The following is a 23,043-nucleotide window of genomic DNA, read 5'->3' on the forward strand; positions in this document are numbered from 1 at the left end:
TTTTACCCATCTCATTGTGGCTTTTTATTTATATTATTAGTTTGGAAAATCTGTTCTGCTAGTATTCAGATCATCCTCAGTAATAGTTCTATATGTAGTTGTAGTCTGGTATGTCCGTGGGAGAAGGTGAGCAAAGGATCTTCCTACTCTGCTATCTTGATCCAAGCTCTCAATCTGACTTTTGTAGTTTTAATTGAGCATTTTATATGATTCCATTTTCTCCCCTTTCATAGCATATCTGTTATACTTCTTCTTTTACTTTTTGTAGTGGTTGCTGTAGAGTTTGCAATGTATGTTTACAGCTAATCCAAGTCCACTTTCAAATAACACTATGCCACTTCATGGGTCATGTGAATACTTTACAATAACAAAAAATCTTAATTCCTCCCTCCCATCCCTTGTATAATTGCTGCCATTCACTTCACTTATACATAAGTATACATAAGCATAGATATGTTAGCATATACAAGCAAAATAAGCTATATGCGTAACCATGGATAATTGAGTACATTGTTAGTATTATTTTGAAGAAACTGTTATCTGTTAGATCACTTAGGAATATGAAAATTAAAAGTTTTTATTTTACCCTCTTATTTCTTCCTCAGCGCTCTTCTTAACTTTACGTAGATCTAAATTTCTGACCTATGTTATTTTCCTTCTCTCTAAAAAACTTCTTTTAATATTTTTTGCAAGGCAGACCTACTAGCAACAAATTCCACCCAATTCTTGCCCATCTAAGAAAGTCCTTCATTTTTGAAGGATAATTTTACAGGGTACAGAATTCCATGTTGGTGGTGTTTTTCTCTCAACACTAAACATTTTACTCCATTCTTCTTGCATGGATTCTGATAAGTCAAAGGCAATTCTTTCCTTTATTCCTCTATAGGCAAGGTGTTTTTCCATCTAGGTTCTTTCAAAATTTTTTCTTTATCTTTGGTTTTCTGTAGTTTGAAGATGACATGCCTAGGTGTAGTTATTTGGAGTTTATTCTGCTTGGTGTTCTCTGAACTTCCTGGATATGTGGTGTGGTGTCTAAGATTAATTTGGGGAAATTCTGTCATTACTGTTTCAAATATTTCTTCTGTTCTTTTCTCTCTTTCTTCTCCTTCTGGTACTCCCAATACACCTATGTTCCTCCTCTACCGTTGTCCCACAGTCCCTGGATATTTTGTTCTTTTTTTTTCAGTTTTTGTTCTCTTTGCTTTTCAGTTTTCAAGGCTTCTGTTGATATATCTTCTAGCTCAGAGATTCTTTCCTCAGCCACGTCCAATCTACTAATAATCCCATCAAAGACATTCTTCATTTCTGTTACAGTGTTTTGTATCTCTAGCATTTCTTTTTGGTTCTTTCTTAGGATTTTCATCTCTCTGCTTACACTGCCCATCTCTTTTTGCATGCTGCCTACTATATCCATCAGAGCCCTTAGCATATTGATCATACTTGTTTTAAATCCCAGTCTAATAATTCCAGCATCCCTGCCATGTCTGATTCTGATGCTTGCTTTATCTCTTCAACTTGTGTTTCTTGCCTTTTGGTATACCTTGAAATTTTTTTCTGCATAGGCAGACATGACATGTTGGGTAAAAGCAACTACTGTAAATAGACCTTTAGTAATATGGGGATAAAGTATGTGTTGAGGGGGAAGTGTTCTATAGTCCTGTGATTAGATCTCAGTCTCTTAGTGAGCCTATGTCTCTGGACTGTGAGCTTACAAATGGTTCTCAATTTTTTTCTCTCTGCTTAGGTGGGACAGGATGGCCAGAGTAGACTAGAGTTGGGTATTTTCCTTCCCTACGTCAGGTAGGCTCTAATAATACCCCAGCCAGTTAGGCTCTGGTTAACTAGTTTCCCTTGAAGGCAGGGCTTGTTAAGAAAAGAGTACTCTGGCATATTTCAAAATTGTTTCTCAGATATATACTGTGGGAATCTGGTCAAGCTCCTGGAGATAAATATCACAATACAGAGGTGGTCGCTCTATGACTGGATCTTCCTGGAGTTTTTAACACTCAGAATCATCTTCACTGAGCCTCTAGCCATCTGTGAATTACAGTTCATTTTTCCTACCTGGCCCTGGTTCCCACATTAGTTTCTGCTCAAGAGTCTCTGCTCTGGTAAGCTGTGACTCCCTGTATACATGTGTGTCTCTCTCAATCTTGGGGGCAGCAGTTTGCCCTGGGTCCTCCTCTCTCTTATTGATCCAAGAAGAGTTGTTGATTTTTTTAGTCCATTTAGCTTTTTTACCTGTTACGATGGACTTGTGACTTCCAAGCTCCATACATGTGGAAGCAGAAACCAGAATTCCTCATTTATTATTTTCTAATCAAGAAACTGGCTGTAGTATCTATCTTAATCCTAAGCAATACAGAGTTCACTAAATATAATAGAAATCAACATCTCAGAAACTTAAGATATAAATTGAGGAACTAGTTTTGTGGGTAGAATTTGAACACTAATAAGCAACACATAATGGATATCTGTTTTTTAATCTTCTCAGTGTCCATTAGCTGTTCTTCTGTTTTGTAGTTTTACTTGGGGGAGTTACTCCTCCCCCAATGGATATAGCCTCTGTGCAATGCCCAAGTAAAGCTCTCTGACCTCCCATGGCAAAGTATTGGACACATGACTCAAGCTAAACCAATCAAGTGATGTCTTCCTGGAATTTGAATTCAAAGCACGAGAACAAAAGGTCTTAAGGTGATACTAGCTTATCTATCCCCCAGAAGCAAGTAGAGATTGTCCTTTATTTTTTACTCCTTAGATCTCTGAAGCAGCTTAGATTTGAGTTCTGTCTGAAATCTGATACTTTAGTTATCTTTCCTATATCTTTCTTTTAAATTTCCTTCTTTCTTTGGTTAGCCACGATGAGTTTTCTGGTGCTTATAAACACAGGATCCTAATAAATGAATCCAAATATACAATATGTCACCTTAAAATGCAAATAGCTTACAGCAATATAAAATATGGTCTACCTTTGGTGCCTACGAGTAACTATATGTGAAATATACATAAAATTTCAATGGTTAAATTAATTCCAAACCTAAAATCAAATCAGAAAGTCTGCATCACTTACATTTTTTTCTGTCCATCCATTCCTCTATCTCTGAAAGGTTTATTATTTGTCTTGTCCTCCAGAGACCAAGTCGATATCTAATACGATGAATTAGTCTGCAGTACATGTTTATAACTGCTCTCAAATTTGGCCCATGATACAAAGCCTATAAAATAGCAATATAGACAGTAAAGTTCCTTATATATTTCTGCTATTTACATTTAATCTGATTTTGCCCCTTTCATTTCATCTGTCTCACCCAGTTTCTTAGATTATGGATGTATTTATTAATATTTATTGCATAGGTGGGTTAAATACATGCATTGTGGAGTGAGATAATCTCCCTGAAATTCAGAGAGCTTCATTATGAGTTGCTTTGTCTCAGACATTCATACTTCCCATAGAATAGATGTTTCAATGATGGCTACTGTCACAGAAGTTTCCTGGGTTGGTATCCAGATTTCTACAATATGTAGCCCACCCAGCCAGAAAAAAATAAAAGTTTTATTAAAGCATTATTCTGTTATGGATGATTCTTGACCAAGCTATCCACTCTGAGTCCTCAAATCCTTGTATTTCCTCTGAAAATTGTATATTCACGTCTTTTACCTATTTTTCACTGGACTTTTTCAGGTTTTTCTTGTTGATTTCTAAAAACTCTGAATATTAAAGAAATTAACACTTTTCAGCATGTGTGCAAATTTTGTTTTACCAGTTTACCTTTTAACTGTGACTATATTTTTCTGCATATGAATTTTCTACATTCTACTACAATACACTTTTAAAAATTAGAGTATACAAATTCATCTATTTCAGTTTTTTCTTTTCTAAATAGCCAGTTCCATTTTATTTATTGATTAGATTATTTTTACTTTTTTACATTTTGTAGCTCATTAATTTCTCTACGTATCTTTATTAATCCTTTTTTTTGGGGGGGGGGGTATTTTCCCATTCTCAACTTCTTGAATTAAAGACTCGATTTATCCATTTTCATTATTTTTTCTTTTTTGGAATGTATTTAAGTTCATGAATTTTCCTCTGAGTCAGTTTTCCTTTGATGTGCTTTGCATACCATTTTACAAGTGATAAAACTGAAGCATAATATCTTTAAGTAGCTTTCCCAAGGTCCCATAGCTATTAAGTTGCAGAATTGATTTTAAAACCAAAACAGGGACACTCCAGAGCCTAAACTTTTAATTATACACTATATTCCTCTTAATTTCCTTGAATTCAGTATTTTTCATCCATTCTGTGAATTTTTGTTTTGGTTTTGTTCCTAGTACATTTATTTTTATTATAGTTATGATTGTTCTTGCTCTTGTAATTTATTTTCTGTTTTGTGGGGTTCTTTAAAGGTTGTTTTTATCATTTTATTCACTTAATTTTGTGGTCCTTCTCTGCAATTTTTAAACACCATGTTCAAGACTATATTTCTTAATTTATCAATATTATCAATTAAGTAATATTTCTTGATTTGCCTGAATGAAAAAAATAAACTAGCGTTATTTCACTATTCTCCTTTCTCCTTCCATCTGAATTTTATAAAAATTTAAGCAGATTCTGAATGTTTGCTAATATTTTTCAACATTTAATAACATTTTCCAATGTACATTTTTAATATGCCTTTTGTTCAGTAGGTTCTTGCTAGGTTTTTTTTCTTTTTTGGCCTTTTGCTTTTGGGGATTTTTTAATAATAAACCAGTCTCTTTTGGAGCACTCCCCACCATATGAATTTTAGTGGGAGGCAGAACTCATCTTCTACAATTTGAAGCCACAAAACAGATTCTCATGACTCCAAGCCTCCTCTGTTGCTAGGATGCAGACACATGACAAAGTTTCATCCATTATCTGTACCAGCCCCAGGTTTTTGAATCAAAACTAATAATGCTTCTAAAAGTGAAACAGTAGGGAAACTATTTGTGTGGTAGAGTAACCGTGGCAGCAATATCCATTTTTCAAGGGCAGCATTTGTGGAGGCAGGAAACCCAGGATTCAGTATCTGCATCAGACTCTTTCTGTGCAGGATTTGGCTGGAGTCCTGAGAACTATCTAGTCTTCATCATTCCTTCATGTTTCTGAGCTTAGACTTCTGTCCAATATTTTACTCAATATCTTTCTGCTTAAATCTGTCAGTAGGTTTCTTTTGCTTATAATTAAGAATCAAGCAATGTTTTAATTGTATCCTTGGAACATGAGAATAAAGATCCCTGCTTGGAGTGTGCTGCTCAGATGGATGATGGCATCTGCTAAGAAAGCAGAGGCATTGGACAGCCATCAAATCCAATTTGAGTGTCTTTCCCTCTGAACGTAATAAATCCCTTTTTTGAGGACACAACCCGTCTTACGAGTAAACCCTTCTCAGATCTAAGGCGTTCAAAAGGTTGCCTGGGAGGTTTTCACAGTTAAGAAGCTGGGTCAGAGAAAATGACAATGGTCCATCTGTGTGATTCTTATTATAGCATACCTCTCTGCCAGTCTTCCACATAGAAATATGCCTCAGCTACGGTGCTATGTACATTTCAGTATGTAAATCTTTCACCATAATTCTAAACATTTCTTGAGATAGAATTTATCAGAAAAATGTACAAATTCATATTTACAACAGCAGTACGGGAATATAAAAGACTCACTGAAAATTAGTGATGATATTTTTCCAATCCATGTTGACTTAAAGGGTAAATGTATCATATGTATCACACATCAACATTTTTTAAATTTTCAGAATGCATTTTCAGTATGTCTTTTGTTTGATATCACCATATCTTTTTTAAAAAGTAATGAATTAATTGCTTGTTTGAAGAATCCTGCTACCATTTGACACTTAGCGAAAATTAGTTTCTTTGATTACTAGCGAGAGTAGCTTCTTTTCATGTTTACTAGCCATTTATCTCTCTTTCTGTGAAGTACCAGTTCATGTCCTCTACCTTTTTCTCTATGATTATTTTAGTGCTTCTTATCAGTTTATACAAGATCTTTACATGTTGAGTATTTTTAACCTTTGTGCAATATTTCAGCAAATGTTTTTCCACAGTTTAACTTTCTAACTTTTAAAAAATGATGTTATAAACCTATAAACAAAATTTTGACCACATTTATTGATTGAAGTCAAACTTGTCTAAACACTTACATAGGACACTATCCAAAAGAGTATCTATTCAGAAATCTTACAAAAACAAAAAGGAAAAAGATTTTAAGTGACTAAGCCTATACAATAAAGTTGAACATTCTGAAAAGTCATCTTAGGTGCACACACAGAAACACACAAATATACAAGCCACAAATAACATTAAGTGTGATTTTTCTATTCACTTCCCCATCCACTAAGGAATTAGTTAAGCCCCTAGCCACACACATGTAGTTAAAGGACACCTCTCTCTTGGGTTTGGTTCTTCTCTTTTTCAGGCCTCTTCTCTGTGTCTCCTGCTGTTGTCCCCTATTCTGATCTAAGTCAGAATGATTATTTTTATTATTACCTGAAGCACATGTTCAATCATTCTATCTCTAATTGCTTAGTATAGAGACTGTAAGTAACTACTCTTGGTCAACTGTATCACTAAATCTTGTTTTTCTCTCATACACCTCTGCTAAACATTAGTAGTAGCTCCTGATTGCCAGAGTTGATGCCTCTCTATATGAATGCAGCTTTGGCTCTCCACATCATCTCCCTTATGTAGGCACACTCTGATTGGCTCTGCAGTATCAGAAGGGAGTTTTATCTAGCTTCGGTTTTTGGAAGGACACTCCAATGTCCATGCTGAGCCTGATCTGAGAAAAAACTCAATTTTTAAATAATTATCAGATATTGTTGCTACTAGAATGGCCTAATATTTTAAAGTGTCTGGAGCTAGACAGACTTAGGTTTGATCTTAAAATCTGAATATGCCACTGGAGAGGTGTGTAGCTTTAAACAAGCTATGTTACCTCTCTATGCCTTACTTTTCATAATTACTAAAGATAATTATACAACCTAGAGGAATGGTGCCACTCCAATTCTTCATCACCAACCTCAACTGGGTTCTCAAAGTGGCTTGGAAATTCACTTGTAGTTCTAGGCACCTCTCTTTCTGCCATTTATGTAGAAACTCAGTCTCCTCAAGCATTCAAACTCACCATCTAAATGCTCACTCTCAGCAAATGACCTTGTCCCCTACTTCACCGAGAGGAAGAAGAAATTCTTAGATTATTGCTATCTCAACTTCTTATCACCAAATCTAAAGAGTCAACTGCATCTTCAACCTTCCTTGCTCTTACAACAGAAAAATATGCCACCTCTTACCTAAGGCTAATCTGTCATGTGTCTTATAAACCCACCCCCTCCATACTTCTTAGCCTTGTAATATGGATTATCCTCATCTCTCTTGTATCATCAACCTTTCCCTCCTATTGGCTTTCTGCAATGAGCACTTAAATATACTTAAGTATTTTCCACCTTAAACTATCCTTCCATAAACCTCACAGTGTCTCATTTTTATCTATTGCAGACGTTTTCACTTCCTTGCTTTCAACACATCACTCTACTGAAACTTACCAAGGTCATCCATGAGCTCATTGTTGCAAAAGACAAAAAATCCTGCATTAGACTCCATTCTTAGCAGTATTAGAGACTACTGACCTAACCCTCTTTTTCATACTGTCTCTGAACTTCCTTGATATAGCATATTCTGGTTTTCTTCTTACCTCTCTGGCTATTGCTTCATTGTTTGTGGAATCATCATCTTCTGCCTTCCCCTTGAACATTGGTCTTTCTCACTCTTACCTTTACATGCTTCTCTCCTTACTCTATATACTCTCCTTAGCAATGACATCAACTCCTTTGGCTCCAATTAGTATCCCTAATAATGATTCTCAAATCTATGGATGGAGGCAGAGTACAGGAGGGCATCCTTGGTTAGAGAGCTGAACCAAAATATTTAGAGAAGAGCTTTCAAATTTCACATCCTCTGACCCCAATATGCTATTTATATATCATTCATCATGTTAAAAATAACTTACTTAAAACCTGTATTAGGTTCCCAATATGTGTCAGGAATATTCTAGACCTTGTGAATGGATTACTGAACAAAAAAGACAAAATTCCTCTCTCAGGGAGTTACAGTCTAATGGAAGGAACAATAATCCAATAAACAAATATGTGTGTGTTAGGGGGCAATAAGTGGTATGAAGAACAATAAGGTGTTTTAAATGGAAAAGGGAATGACCAGAGTGGGTGTTATTTTTTATAGGGTAGTATGAGGCAGGCTATTTGATGATGTAACAATGAACAGAGACCCGAACGAAATAAGAGAGCTATGACGTAAAGAGCTTTCTCAGAGATACAATGAGAATCATTGCTAAGTTGAGTTACTTTTATGGGTGTGAGGGTTTTATATTCTTCCTCAGGTGTGTAAAGGTAGAAAGGAATTTAAGAACAACTGATGAATCCTAATTGTTTCCTTATGGTCCAATTTTCCTTCTGAACTTTGGACCCATATACCCAGCTGCCTCCCAGATATTTCAAAGATTTCCCACAGGCACTTCAAACTCACAGTGTCGAAAATTGGACTCTATCTCCTTTTCTTCCCCACCACCGCTCTTCCTTTTAAGCTCTGTATTTCACAACCATCCATCAGGTTGCCCAAGACAAAAATCAAGGAATCATTCTTGACTCCTCCCTCTCCCTTAGATCCAAATCCAGTCAAATCTAATGTCCTATTTATGGTCTATCTCTCCAGCCCGAACTCAAGCCACCATGATCATGCACTGGATTATTGAAAAAGCATATTAATTGTTCTCCCTCTAATTTTGTCTTCCTTTTCCTCAAATTCATTGCCCAGAGTCAATAATTATTCTAAAATACAAATTATTCACGTCACTGATTTGCTTTAAAGTCATCTGTTCCATGCATGAAGTGCAAAGTATAAACTCCTTAGCATAGTTTTTAATAACATTCTTAATCTGACTCCTGGCTTCAGCTTCCTCTACTGCCACTGTCCTCTCAACCATCCTCCTGCCCCTTAAATATTCTATCTCATCTAAAGCCATTGATATTGTCTTTCCCTGTGCCTACAACAAAACACAACTAGCCCTCATCCTCAAGATCTCAATTTATTGGCATTATTCAACCCCACAGCAGATACAGCCGTTTGGGTTAAATGGTCTTTCTATGTTCTCTAATAGTACTTAAGACTCTTAGTTATCTGCATTTCTCTCTGGACTATATGCTCTATGAGATCACACACCAGGCAAGAAAGTGGACCTAGTACACAGCAACTATTATAAACATTTTAAAAAACTATTCTTAAATAAATCACCATAGTTCTCCTGGTTCCTTGTAGCTAACACATTTATGTAATAAAATTTTCTGTATAAGGTCATCTGTGCCATGGGGGCTATGAACAGGCTTCAGGGTTTTCTTATTGTCTCTGTTTTGTTTTTTGAGATAATGAGGAAATCCCTAACTTACCAAATTTTCAAAGGAATCTGTAACCTCCCAAAGATTAAAGACCACTAACTTATGCATGGGATAGTGCTATGATAACCCTAAAATCCTGATTTTCCAGGATTATTCCAATTTTATTTATTCAACAAATATTTATTCAAAGCCAATTCTGAACACTTTTTCTTACTGCCACCACCAGACATTCAAGTGTCCTGGAATTTCAGTATTTTTGGCAAATAGCAACTAGATATCAACTTAAGACTAAAATTTAAATGATAAATATTTAGAGAAAAATGTTGAAATTAAGTAAACTTTTAGAGGCATTACACTGAGGAAAATACTGTTTTTTGTGTCTTTACGATTTTTTTAGATCTTTATTACTTATACCAAAACACATGCAAACAAACAACACAGAGATTTTTAAAAGGTAAAGGACATTTTGAATGGTGGAAATCAATAATGCTGATAGCTAAATGTAGCAATCTCTGTGGTCTCCTTATGACTGGTATGACAATTCAATGCTTCTTCATTATTTCTAAATAAACCCAAACTGGAGCATTTCACAGGAAATGGTGGAAATTGTACAGTCTCTTGAGGTATCTTAAAGGGATGGTTTAGCAGACTTTGTCCACAGCCGCAAGCTCTGAAGTGGCAGCCAAACAATATGACTATAGAAGTTTCCCAGACGAGGGATTGCCACAGTGCTGACAATTACCCAGTGATTTGCTGTACAGCCCCTAGAGCAGAAAGGTCTATCAAGAATTCCCCCAGGGGCCGGCCCCGTGGCCGAGTGGTTAAGTTCACGTGCTCCACTGCAGGTGGCCCAGTGTTTCGTTGATTTGAATCCTGGGCGCGGACACAGCACTGCTCATCAAACCACGCTGAGGCTGCATCCCACGTGCCACAACTAGAAGGACCCACAGCTAAGAATATACAACTATGTACTGGGGGGCTTTGGGGAGAAAAAGTAAAAAAATAAAATCTTAAAAAAAAAAAAAAGAATTCCCCCAACAGCAACCCTGCACATGGGCACAGTCCTGGAACCTGACTATGTATCCATTACATGACTGCTGCTCTCACATTTCGACAGTAGCAAAACAACATTAACCATATCAATAGAGTAGCCATCCAAGATACAAAGCACCATGCCAATGAGGAAATAAAAAAGAAAATCAATGGTCATAACAAATTTTATAAGCAAAGCAAAGTCAACAATCTAGTTTATATTGGCTCTGACCCTGTAAAAGTGCTTCCCATTCTTTACATCTCAAATTCTACCTCCACATAGAAAGTCAACATTTTCTTGTTAGTCTCTCCTTTTCACCATCATTATGGACCCATTCTTGCTCTCTAAGTTTTCTATACTCATTTTTGTCCCAGAGATTATGAACGACTCTATAATTCTCTCCAATAGCAGGAAATTCTATAATTAAATTAAATTATAAGACAAATATCTTATCATATATATGATATATGTGACATATTTTCTATACTTACATATATCATATACATATGAATCATTAGAGTGCCCTGATAAACGTCTTCAACTATATTTTGTTGAATGAATTTATCAATTCAGTAGATATTTATTGAATACCTACCATATGCCAAACACTATTCTAGGCATTTGAACACAGCAGCAAACAAGACAAAAACAATATAAACATACACAGACAAGTAAATAAACAAGAAAAATAGCAAATAATAAGTGCATATAGTTAAAATGATAGAGACTGCTATAAATATAAAAATAAAGGGTATATACTCCCAAATAAGCCACACAAATTGTAGTGCCCATGACAGACATGTAAACAAAAGATCACAATGTAGAAAACTGAACACAAAAATGACCAAAAGAATGGAGGAATCAGCTCTGCTTGATGGACCAGGGAGGCTGTATAAGTGCATATATTTAAGGAAGATCTTGAAGGATGAGTTGGAGTTTACCAGATTAGGAAGAGTAGTCTAGCCTGAGAGAACAGCATAAAAATGTAAGATAATAGGAAACAACCAGGGAATTAAAAGATTTGGGCTTTGGTAGAGCATAGAGTATTAGTGGGGAAGGGTCATGTGTTGAAGCTGGACAGTGGGCAAGAGCCAGACAACAGAAGTCATGTGTAGTATGTTAGCAAATTCATACTTTATCCTATAGGCAACATCAAAAGACTGTAAGAAATGAAATAAGGTAATCAGAGTGGAATTTCCTCAAGTGCATATGACAAATTAGATGGGAGTAGGAAGAAAAGAGACCAGTTATGAGACTATTGTAGTTTTCCATGAGAGGGTTCATAAATAGAAGCTGCAGAAAGAAATACAGAGAGGAAGAGCAGCACAAGAAACATTACAGAAGTGGTAACAAATTGAATATGGGGGTAAGGAAGTTGAAGGGGTCTAAGAAAACTCCAGGTGTATAGCTTGGACACTGGGTTAGGAATAGGTCATCAAGATAGCCAGCACAGGAAAGGAAGAGCTTTGTGGAGTAAGAAAATGAGTTCATTTAAGGCTATGTGGAGTTTGGACATTTCAAGTAGGCAATTTAATGCCTGAATCTGGAGCTAGAGAAATAGGTCTGGGATACAGATTTAGATTAGATTAGGGAGCAATCAGCCACAATGTAGTTCAAGCAAATGACGTGTAGAACAAGCATGAGCTTTGGAGTCAAACAAACATGGGTTTGAATTCTAGCTCTGTCACTCACCAGCAGTGTGATTTTGAGAAAATGACTTAATTTCTCTGAGCTTCAATTTCTTCACCTATAAAATGGATATAGCGGCTACCTCATAGAAAGTTTACTGAAAGATTAAGTATAAAGAATGTGTACTTTTTGTCAGAGTTTTACACACATTAACATGTTTGATCATCAGAACTACATATGTACATTATACATACATATTAATTCACGTATAAATATACACAGAGAGATAGGCATATGGATCACCTTCTAACAACATCACTGTGTTCTCAGAGAAATGCATTTGGGGTGCCCACTGCAAGGCATTTGAGAAGGTTCCTCCCAGAAGAGCCAGGAATTTGAGTGGGCACTCCTGATCTATTCTTCTATTTTTATTTGGTTCCCCAAATTCCTTATAGGAGTAAAACTTTAACCCTCAAAGTGAGGACATTTTTGTATTCTTTCAAAGGTTTTCCAGGATCTATCCACTCAGATTCCTTTGCAATTACCCAGCCAAAATAGGTCCTTAGGATTTATTCTGAAAGGCAGATTTTCTATTTATAAAAGTTGTTCAGGTGGATGTGTGTGTTTCTAGTTCTTTTTAAGTTAAATGTTTACACTCTCCAAGAGTAGCCAGGAATGTGAGAAGTGGAGGAAAGCTTTTTCTTCAGGAATGACACCAGCATCATGGCAGAGTGAGCTCTCCCGGCAAGCGCTCCCCTCCACAATACAATAAAAAAGACATTCATACTCCAACAGAGGACAACCATACAACACAAAAGACATCTGAGACACCCACACAGCCATAGGTTGGAGGGTGGAGAGGCAGAAGCCCCCCTCAGAGAAGGTGGAATGGGGTAAGAGAAAACTTCACTCCTTCCCCAAAAGACTGCAATCTGGAACTGCATGTGGTCTCCAAGTGGGAAGGAAGGGGGCAGGGTGAATCCATTTGCAGGAACATCAAAGATCTCAGAGGTCCCTCATCACCTAGGGGAAAGCCCCTACCAAGGTGAAAGCTATCAAGGGAGTGACTTCATCAAGCCAACACCCCAGGAGAGCAGATAGTGAGGGCAGAGAGAGAAAACCCCGAGAGCACGAAGAAGAAAGCACACCTCCCCCCACCTGCCCAGCACCAGCTCCAATGCCTGGGACCCTGATGAGACACACATGGCTCAGAATATACAGCTCTTGACCCCCAACCAGTGACAATAAGTGGTAACTGTGACCAAATAATACCACAATACAAAGGAACAAAGCCATGCCCTCTAGCAATATCAAAAATTACATTAAATCTCCAGATCAGAGAGAAAATTACAAGTACCCAAAAATCAGTCCTGAAGACACAGAAATATGTAATCTAAGTGCAAAGAATTCAAAATAGTTATCAAAAAACTCAACAAGTTAAAAAAGAATGTAGAGAAACAATTCAATAAGTTCAGGAGCTACTTCACAAAAGAGATTGAAACTATAAAGAAGAGCCAATCAGAAATATTGGAGATGAAAGGCACAACAGATGAGATAACACAAAATATGGATTCCCTGAACACTCAAGTGGACATCATAGATGAGCGAATCAGCATAATCAAGGACAGACATATTGAAATGCTCCAGATAGAGGAGGAGAGAGAACTAAGACTAAAAAGAAACAAAGAAAGCCTGAGAGAAATATCCTACTCAATTAGGAAATGCAACATAAGAATTACAGGTATTCCAGAGGAAGAAGAGAAGGAGAATGGAGCAGAAAGTTTGTTCAAAGAAATAATATCAAAGAACTTCCCAAACCTGGGGAAGGAGATGGAAATCCATGTGAAAGACACTATCAGATCTCCTAAATATGTCAATGTAAAAAGACCTACAGCAAGGCATATAGTAGTGAAATTGGCAAAAGTGAATGACAAAGAAAAAATAGTAAGGGCAGCAAGGCAGAAGAAAATAACCTACAAAAAGACCCCTATCAGGTCTTCAGTGGATTTCTCTGCAGAAACCTTACAGCTAGGAGAGACTGGAATGACATATTGAAATCTTTGAAGGACAAAAACTTTCAGCCAAGAACACTCTATCCAGTGAAAATATCCTTCAGATATGAAGGAGAAATAAAAACTTTCACAGATAAACAAAGCTAAGGTAGTTCATAGCCACAAGACTCCCCTCTACAAGAAATCCTCAAGAAGGCCCTCATACTTGAAAAAAAAAGGGAGAAAGGGGTTATAAAGCACAGATTAAAGAGATAAATAGGTAGACAAAATCAGAAAATTGTAGCTATACATCAGAACAGGTTAGCAAATACTCAAGTATAACATTAAAGATAGAGGGAAGGAAAACATCAAAAACAAAGATAATCTTGTCATTTTAATCACAAACTCACAACACAAGATGGAATAAGATGTGACAAAACAACATAGAAGGGGAAGAGGAGGGGACTGAATCTGTTTAGTCTAAGGAAATAAAAGTCCATCAGAAAATGGGCTCTCTTATCTACGAGATTTTGCATGCAAACCTCAGTGTAACCACTAAACAAATAAGTAGAACAGAGAAACAAATAATAAATAAGGAAAAAACAAAGAAACCCAACATAAAAAAACTACATAACTCAACTGGTAGACCAAAACACATGGATGAGAAACAAAGGAAATGCAGAAGAAACAGAAAACAAGTGATAAAACGGCAGCAATAAGCCCTCATATATTGATAATCACCCAAAATGTAAATGGATTGAATTATCCAATAAAAAGACACAGAGTGGCGAGATGGATTAAAGATCAAGATTCAACAATATGCTGCCTCCAGGAAACACATCTCAGCTCCAATGACAAACACAAGCTCAGGGTGAAGGGATGGAAGACAGTACTCTGGCTAACAGCAAACGAAAGCAGGTGTCACCGTACTTATATCAGACAAAGTGGACTTCAAGATAAGACAGGTAAACAGAGACAAAGAAGGGCAGTATGTGATGATCAAAGGGACACTTCACCAAGAAAACATAACACTTATAAATATCTATGTACCCAACACAGAAGCACCAAAGTAGATAAAGCAACTATTAACAAACCTAAAAGGAGATATTAATAATAACACAATAATAGTAGGGGACCTAAACACTCCACTCACATCAATGGATAGATCATCCAGACAGAAAATCAACAAGGAAACAGTGGAATTAAATGAAAAGCTACACCAGTTGGACTTAATAGACATATATAGAACACTCTATCCAAAAACAGCAGAATACACATTCTTCTCAAGTGCTCATGGAACATTCTCAATGATAGAACATATGTTGGGAAACAAGGCATGCCTCAGTAAATTTAAGAAGATTGAAATAATAACAAGCATCTTTTCTGATCGCAATGCTATGAAGCTAGAAAATAATTACAAGGAAAGCTCTTCAGAGGATAAACAGATAGCAAAGGAGAAACAAAATTAGTGCAAAGACAGGTGGTCCTGGCCTAGAGTAAAAGCAGTCTACTTTTGGGTGAAGGATAAGTCAGGCCTTTTGTTCACAGTCTCCAGCTGGACACAATCTGAAACTGTCAGCAGAGTAGACTATTCATCACATTGTCTTAATTCAAAGAAGTTAGACAGAACTTTATTTAGAAAAATCATAGACAAATTGACCAGGTGACTATTCAAAATTTTACTTAATTGAATATACATGAGAAATTTTAAACACATTATAATATTTAACATATACTTTACCTTGATCATTATTCTTCGTAATCTTTTGCGTTCGAGCCACCCTCTGACATATGCCTGCATGATGGTGACCATTTTAACAAATTTTTTGTTAATTATGAATTTATTTCTTTCCCGGAACACCTGGAAGATTTCTATGTGTGGTCCAATTCTTTTAACTTTATTGTCAAGTTTATCACTTTTATTTAGAATAGACTCTGGCCTAAAAATAAAATATAGAACTTTCTTATTATAGTTATAAACATTCCTGAAAAGTCTTAAATTCATTTCAATGATGAATATATGGAAACAGGAAATGTAATTTGTACATAGAATTCATATACATCACCTGAACATGTCAATACAGTTCACCAAAGAGGGTTAAATATGCCAGAATCAATATAACATGTATAAAATTAACCTTCTAAAGAAAGGAAATCCAAAAGAAAGTGAACTTGTCAAAGTTTATCCACAACTATTCAAATGAACGATATAGTACCTAAGGAACACAATATGTTCATGTGACAGATAGAGCAAGTTAGTCAAAATAATTTTCCTGTCCCAGAAATTGTTTTAAACTAAAAACTACTTCAAATTATTTGGCATTGATATTCTGCTTACCAAACATCATCTTAAAAGTAATTCTATGTTTCAAATGCTCTCAACTGAGAGGCATGGGAGAGTATTGGTAAGGTCATGGACTGTAGGATCACAGAAGCTACCAACCATAATGGAGACCATGACAAGCCCTGCAATACTGACATGGCCCTTGCAGTGATGATAAACACGTGAGAAAACTGCAGACTTTCTACCATGAACAGACATTCTGTAACCCTAGTAATCTGCTTTTCTCTTTTATATATCTGTTGTGCTTTTTATACAGTAATCAGTATTTTCAAAGTCTTCCAAAGGTCAAAGTCTAGTTTCCTTGAGGTTCTCAGCATACAAAAGTCCTGTTTTCTTCTTAATCAATTTTTGTTTCTGCATCTTTCACAGCTGAAGTTCCAAAAAGATGCTCAGGTCAATTCATACACCAGAGCTGAGTCTTGAACAAAAAGTGTGCTGTATATAGACCTCTGAATCCTAGGCCCAACTTTCTTGATTCTCAGAGTGAATATCCCTGACTCTGTTTCTGCATTTTTTTTTCTCTGAGTCTGTTGTGATGTCTCCATTAAGCTGGTTCTTGATGAGTCCTGTTCTGTTTTGTATATGGCCATTATTTTTCTTCCCGTGGTGACTGAAATGTTGAGAGTCTGATTTTGATTATTTGACCCAGCCATCTAGTCTCTGTTGGGTGGTAGATGGTAGATGACAGAGAATTCTAGCTCTGCCTTTTTCATTTGTCTTTTCTGTTAGTTTGTCTTGAAGCTTATGGTATTTTCTGATATGCCCTGTACTGTAGGTTATTTGAAAACCAGTATAGCTGACATCATTCAAGAGATAATTTAGTGCCCACAAGAATGGAGATCAGCTCCAGATGAAGAAACTTTCCTAACAACTATTCCTTGGAGATCTTTTTTTGACTACCTGACCTTCCTATTCCTAAGCAGCCACAATTGACCGGTGAAATTTTCTCAGGCACAGAAAACTGTGCTCCATATTTACTTTTGACCTATAGTTAAAGATACAGAACTGAGGTTGTTAGTTCTCTTTGTGCTTGTGTGTATAAATGAAAAAAGTCCTTTCTCCTCTTGTAAAAGAAAGGAAGTTAGCCTTGTACAATGTTCTTGTAACTATAGCTCTTTTGTATCTGTACCTGGTTCTTTCTCTCATTTTCTCTCTTGAGAAAACTTTGGTAGATTAATGAGTCAAAACTATATCATTTTGTGCTCTGTAGAAATATCTTATTTAAATAGAAAAAGCTACCAGAAAAAGTAAAGAAAACTAAGTGAATTTTTCTGTTTGTTTGTTTGTTTAAATTAAGATTGATTTTGAACAGCTTAAAAAGAGAGAGCTCTGCCTTCTAAGAGGATTTTTGCTTGGTTAATATAACAATTTTTATGAATGGGCCTCAACATATGAGATAAACTGGGAATGCAGATAAAATGGAAATGATTACTTCTGGTTTGTTCAGAGTTTCAAGATCTACTGTGAAATCTAAAGAATTCTGATTTCATGACGTTTTCTCCTTTCTCTCAGAAGAAATAAAAGAAGTGTTATAAAAATACCCAAATGAGCCAAGTTTATACCCAAAGTTCCATGTTTTAACAACAAGGTGTAAATAAATCTTAAAGGGATATGTGTGATTGATTGTAAGGTGATGTGTCATGTGTATTGCTAAAGCACCAGCAGTGGTCACTAGAGCTCCGCTGGTCTCCTACGTTGCCTTTAACGTCACAGAGTTCTTAGTCACCTACTGAAAAGTGTGTGTGTGTGTGTGTGTGTGTGTGTGTGTGTGTATGAGAGAGAGAGAGAGAGAGAGAGAAGTGAAATTAGTTATTTCAATTTCTAAATTTCAATTAGTTATTTCAAAAAGCTGTAGTTAATATGAGTGATTGGAACTACATTAAGTAAAATAATAATGAAGAAATGCAACATGTTCACAAAATGACAGATGTGTTTTGTCTGTTTTTTTATCAACTGAAGAAGGAAGGAATTTTATCTTAAGCCCTAGACATATGGATTTTGATCAATAGTACATCTATAAATAACTGGAATGTTAAAAATAAAGTAAAGGGAAATTTGAGGTTGAAAAATAATTTATAGAAGGCTTGATGGAAAGTGAATTGTATTTACAAATAATGGGTTTGAAAAGAAGCTATGAAATTTACCAAATTTTGACAAAGTTAGGTCAATTTTGATGAGCTTAATCATAAAACAGAAAAACGCTTGTGAATCCTTGACTATAAAATGTTACATAGGTGGGATACAAAAGAGTAAGCTTAGAATTTGATTTACTTTCTGTTACATTGACAAACTGATTTTTTAATACAGTCTGCTCTTAATTTGACACAGGAAATATCATTCAGTGCCTTCAATATAGTTTGCCTAGAAAACAAAAGTTCCTTATATCACAAAAACATTCCTTTTGTCATGATTATGAATCTGTTTTTCTTCTTTGTGATATACTTCTTGCAAAGTCTCGTATTTCTAATATGCTACTTGTGGCTGTGTTACTTTCTTTTTACTCTAAAAGCACCAATGACTTTTGCTCATATTTTCCCTCCTCTGACAATTCTTTCTAATATTGTTTTTCCCAAATTCAAGGCCCAAATTTAAAAACAAACTGTTATGATGTCTTTTTAACCTACTTTTGGGTGTCCCAGATGACTACAGGATCATACTAAAGATTCTCTTCTTCACTATATAAGAGGGATGCCAGAAATGGTAAGGTATGTTTGGCATAATTGTTATATAGATGAGTTACAGATGGCTATTGTATATTGGCCCCTATGTTGCTTACTTCTTACATTGGGTCGGGACCATTAGCTCAAAAGCCTGCTGACTCCAAACTTAAAATTTTTAGACACCCAATTGCTTTAAATATGTCCCAAATAAGCACATTTTTAGCCATTTAGAGCTTGCCTGCTTTGCGTATGCTATGAAACTGCCACCAACATCTGCTTGCCACAGATAAGACACACTCTGGGACCATGAAAGACTCCAAGCCACTGCTGCCTTCCAGAGCTCTCTGACCCAGAGAGTCCTCATCTTGCTGCTGAGTGACATCAGCTAGACATGTAAGCCCTCTCTCTGACTCTGACTCCTCTCTCCTCTAGAGTTCCCTTATTCTCCTCTCCTTCTGATTGGTGGCTCTATGTCATTATCTCTGGAAGGTCTTCTGCTGTGAGGGACATCCCCTCTCATGCAAAGATGTCCATGTAATGTCCAAATAAAGCTTGTTATATGCTATTGCCACCTTGTGGCCATGTCTTTTCCTTGATGAGCCCCAGGTTCCTTGAACTCATTGCAATGGTCTATAGTTTTATTTAACTCAGCACTATATTGAGGGCTGTCCTATTTATCAAAGTCCAAAATATGAAAAGAGGTGACTAATCAAAGAAAAGTTCTGCCTCTTTAAATTAAATATGTAACAACTAAAACATTAACATAAATGTATTAGAAGCACTTTGTGGTAAATTGATTGCATTGATGGCCAATTAATGCCTCAGTATATCCTTATCTTTGCAATGTGATTTTATAGCTCCACCACCCATGAAGAAGTGGAGCCTAATTACCCACCTATGACTCTGGGCTGGCCTTGTGAATTGCTTTGGCCAGTAGAATCCAATGGAAGTGATGCTGTGCCAGTTCTTAACTTCTGCCCCAAGAGGCCTCACACAGTTCCATTCTCTTGGAACCCTACATCTACACGAGAATAAGCAACAAGCCTCTAAAGAATGAGATCACATGGAGAAGAAACATGCTGTATGCAACTTGAGCAAGTTGGACTCATCAGGTGATGTCAGCTGAATCTGGACCAGATCATCAGAATTGCCTCATGAGAAATAACAGTTGTTGTTTTAAGCCACTAAATTTGGGGATGTTATTGTAGTGGTAGATAACTGACACACATACTTATGTTTATACCCAAGGCTGACACAATTAACTGTTAAATTGGTTTTTTAAAAGATTTTATTTCAGAGGTAAATTATCTCTGCCAAGTAGTGACAATTATGAAAAAGACTTTATGGGATAAATTTTTTTAAAACTTGAGGTTTGTCAGTGTCCTCACTGTGAATAATATGTTCCTATTTCAAGGTGATCAATGACTAAATCCTTATAGAGAGGAATAGAGGACTCCATTCCTCTCTACTCTGATATTGTTGATTGTTATACTAAATATATACTAATTATGCTATTCAGTCATATCTTCAACAGGTGGCTTCTGCCTTTCTCTCACACTTACCTAAAACCCCCGATACAAATTAGAGGTCATACATTATGTCTTCTGAAATAAACATAAAAAGAATGATAGCCTTATGAAGACGCATTTTCTTAATAGTTTATAGGAAAAGGAAAAGACTTCTGACTACAGGCGTCTCAATTTAAACTCATTTCATAACCATGGACCTGCTGCAACTCTTTTTACCCAGAAACAGACAATTTCATGTCTGCTTAACCCAAGATCAGCAGAACAAGACTTAATTATCTAGGGTTGAATAAACAGATTATATTATGATTAACATTTATTTTTTAATTGAAATTTAAGAAAACTCCCTTTCTTTCTTTGTGAAGATCTACTTATAAATTTCAATTTGTTTGGCTTTACTGTACAAACCATAATGAAATATCCTTTAGATGGTATGTACATGGTTCCAACTAACCCCTCAGAACTTGAGGGAAAAAAATCCTAATTAAAATTTTAACATAGATCTTAAGTTAATACATCATCAGAAATAATTCTATAGAGATTGAGAACAAATTAATTTATCTCCAAAAAAAGTAGCACAATAATTAAATATACACAAAATGTCTTTATTGAGTTCATTATGCATTAATTTATAACATTTTAATAAGAATTGATACTTTTTTCTACTATCTTGTAATTAAAAATCTAGTTTGTATCCATTTTCAATGATAAAGATATCACCTTTAAAAGCAGTCATTTAACTAGATGAGATGGATCCTATTAAGGAAAATGGATTCACTTATTATGTAAAAATGAAGACCATTGAATCCAAGAGAAACAGCCTGGTATCTCCCCTATTGCTTAAGTAATTACCACCTGATAGAATGTCACTTCCTGATAAACAAGAAATATTGGAAAAATTGAGGATATTAAAAAGAGAAAGAGGATGTTTAGACCATTATATATAATGTAGATCAAACCTGGAAAAGGAAAATAAAATGATTCTAACTCCTAACCTCAATAGAAGAACTTATAAGAGCAAAACAAATATCTCTACCACATAAAATCATTGTAGGAGCATATGACATTAGGGGATTTATTAATCTTCTAGCCAGAAGGTACTGATGCCTTAGTATCATGATTCTAGTTTTGTTAATCATATAATATGGACATCTTTATGTTTTAATCAACATCTCTTATTCTATTTATGTTAATGAAACTGCCCAATAAAACACCAAGTTAATGTTATTGAATCAAAAGTTGCTCAACAAACTTATTTAGTCAAAACTGTGCCTTATGGGTGCAACTTGACCACAAGGGAGGGCCGAGAAAGCAAACTGACGGCTCATCTTCCCTCCATCATAAGTAAGTGTACACAATCCCACAGACAGGAGAAGAAAGGCACCCATGATAAACAAATACAAGCAATTCTCTCTAGCACTAATCTCCAAAAGAATTAAAATCTAAAAACAAGCTATATGCATAAAGATACCCATCATAGTTTCATTTATGATGGGAGAAACTCAGAAACAAATATCAAAGTAAATTGCGTTATATATAATAACTAAATCCATTAATAACAGCAGCAGTAATAGCAATCTTTTATTAGGCATTTACTTCCAACCATTTTCTCCTTCAATCCTCAAAATAATTTTATTGGAGGAATGATACTATTCTCATTTTATAAACTGATGCTGAGAGAAATTAGGTGACTTCCCAAGATTATGACGGTGTGACTAGTACTCTCAGAATTCAAGGCCCTTTTTATCATGTGTGTGATAAAATCAGAAGAGGACAAAATTATGTCATGACTTCAGAAAGGCTGGCGTGGGCAATCCCCCACCCTCAATGGTTAGAATGACTTGGGTGTCTGGCCTTAGGTTTTTGTTCCTTTGTTTGTTTCAGTGGTACTGAAAAGATACAGCCATACCATGTATGCTGACTTACAGAAATGTTCGACTTCATGCAGGGTACAAGAATGAGTTGTAAGTAGATGAGACTTGAGAAATGTATTGTGCCTATCAAATATATGGAGGCCAAGTGACCTCCTCTGAATTAGAGAATCAGTGGGAACTATCCTTTGCTTACCCCTCCAAATGTAATTTTTAAATTTATCTCCCTTCACATATCATAACACGTTTCTGATATGGAGAGAATTATCATTTTTACAGATTCTTAGCCACTATGGAGTCTCTATAAAACTCTTCTGGAACATTTTTATAAACATAAAAATCAGTCATTAGAGGCTAGATATAAAACCAGTTTTCACCATAGAAGAGAACACCCCCTTTCTCCTTAAGCCACTTCCTACTAAAGTCACTCTAAGTTGAGAGACAGACCAGGGCTGAATAGCTAAAACTGACTTTTTCACTTGAAGTCTGACAAATCTACGATCAAGGTATCAAATCAAACAGTTTTCAGGGAGAGAAGAAATCATTAAG

At 35.8% G+C, this 23,043-nt stretch overlaps 1 protein-coding gene across 1 annotated transcript in view; it reads right to left on the reverse strand.

Annotated features, from left to right (window-relative positions):
• IQCM (IQ motif containing M) overlaps positions 1-23,043 on the reverse strand; it is a 421,264-nt gene that overhangs the window by 186,988 nt on the left and 211,233 nt on the right. Inside the window, exons 9-10 of the mRNA XM_070504871.1 lie at positions 15,835-16,033; positions 3,071-3,215 (exon numbers count right to left, since the gene is read on the reverse strand). Coding sequence (XP_070360972.1) covers positions 3,071-3,215; positions 15,835-16,033 — 344 coding nt within the window. The remainder of the gene's footprint in view (positions 1-3,070; positions 3,216-15,834; positions 16,034-23,043) is intronic.

The sequence above is a fragment of the Equus asinus genome, chromosome 3 (genome assembly GCF_041296235.1).
Source record: "Equus asinus isolate D_3611 breed Donkey chromosome 3, EquAss-T2T_v2, whole genome shotgun sequence".
NCBI lineage: Eukaryota > Metazoa > Chordata > Mammalia > Perissodactyla > Equidae > Equus > Equus asinus.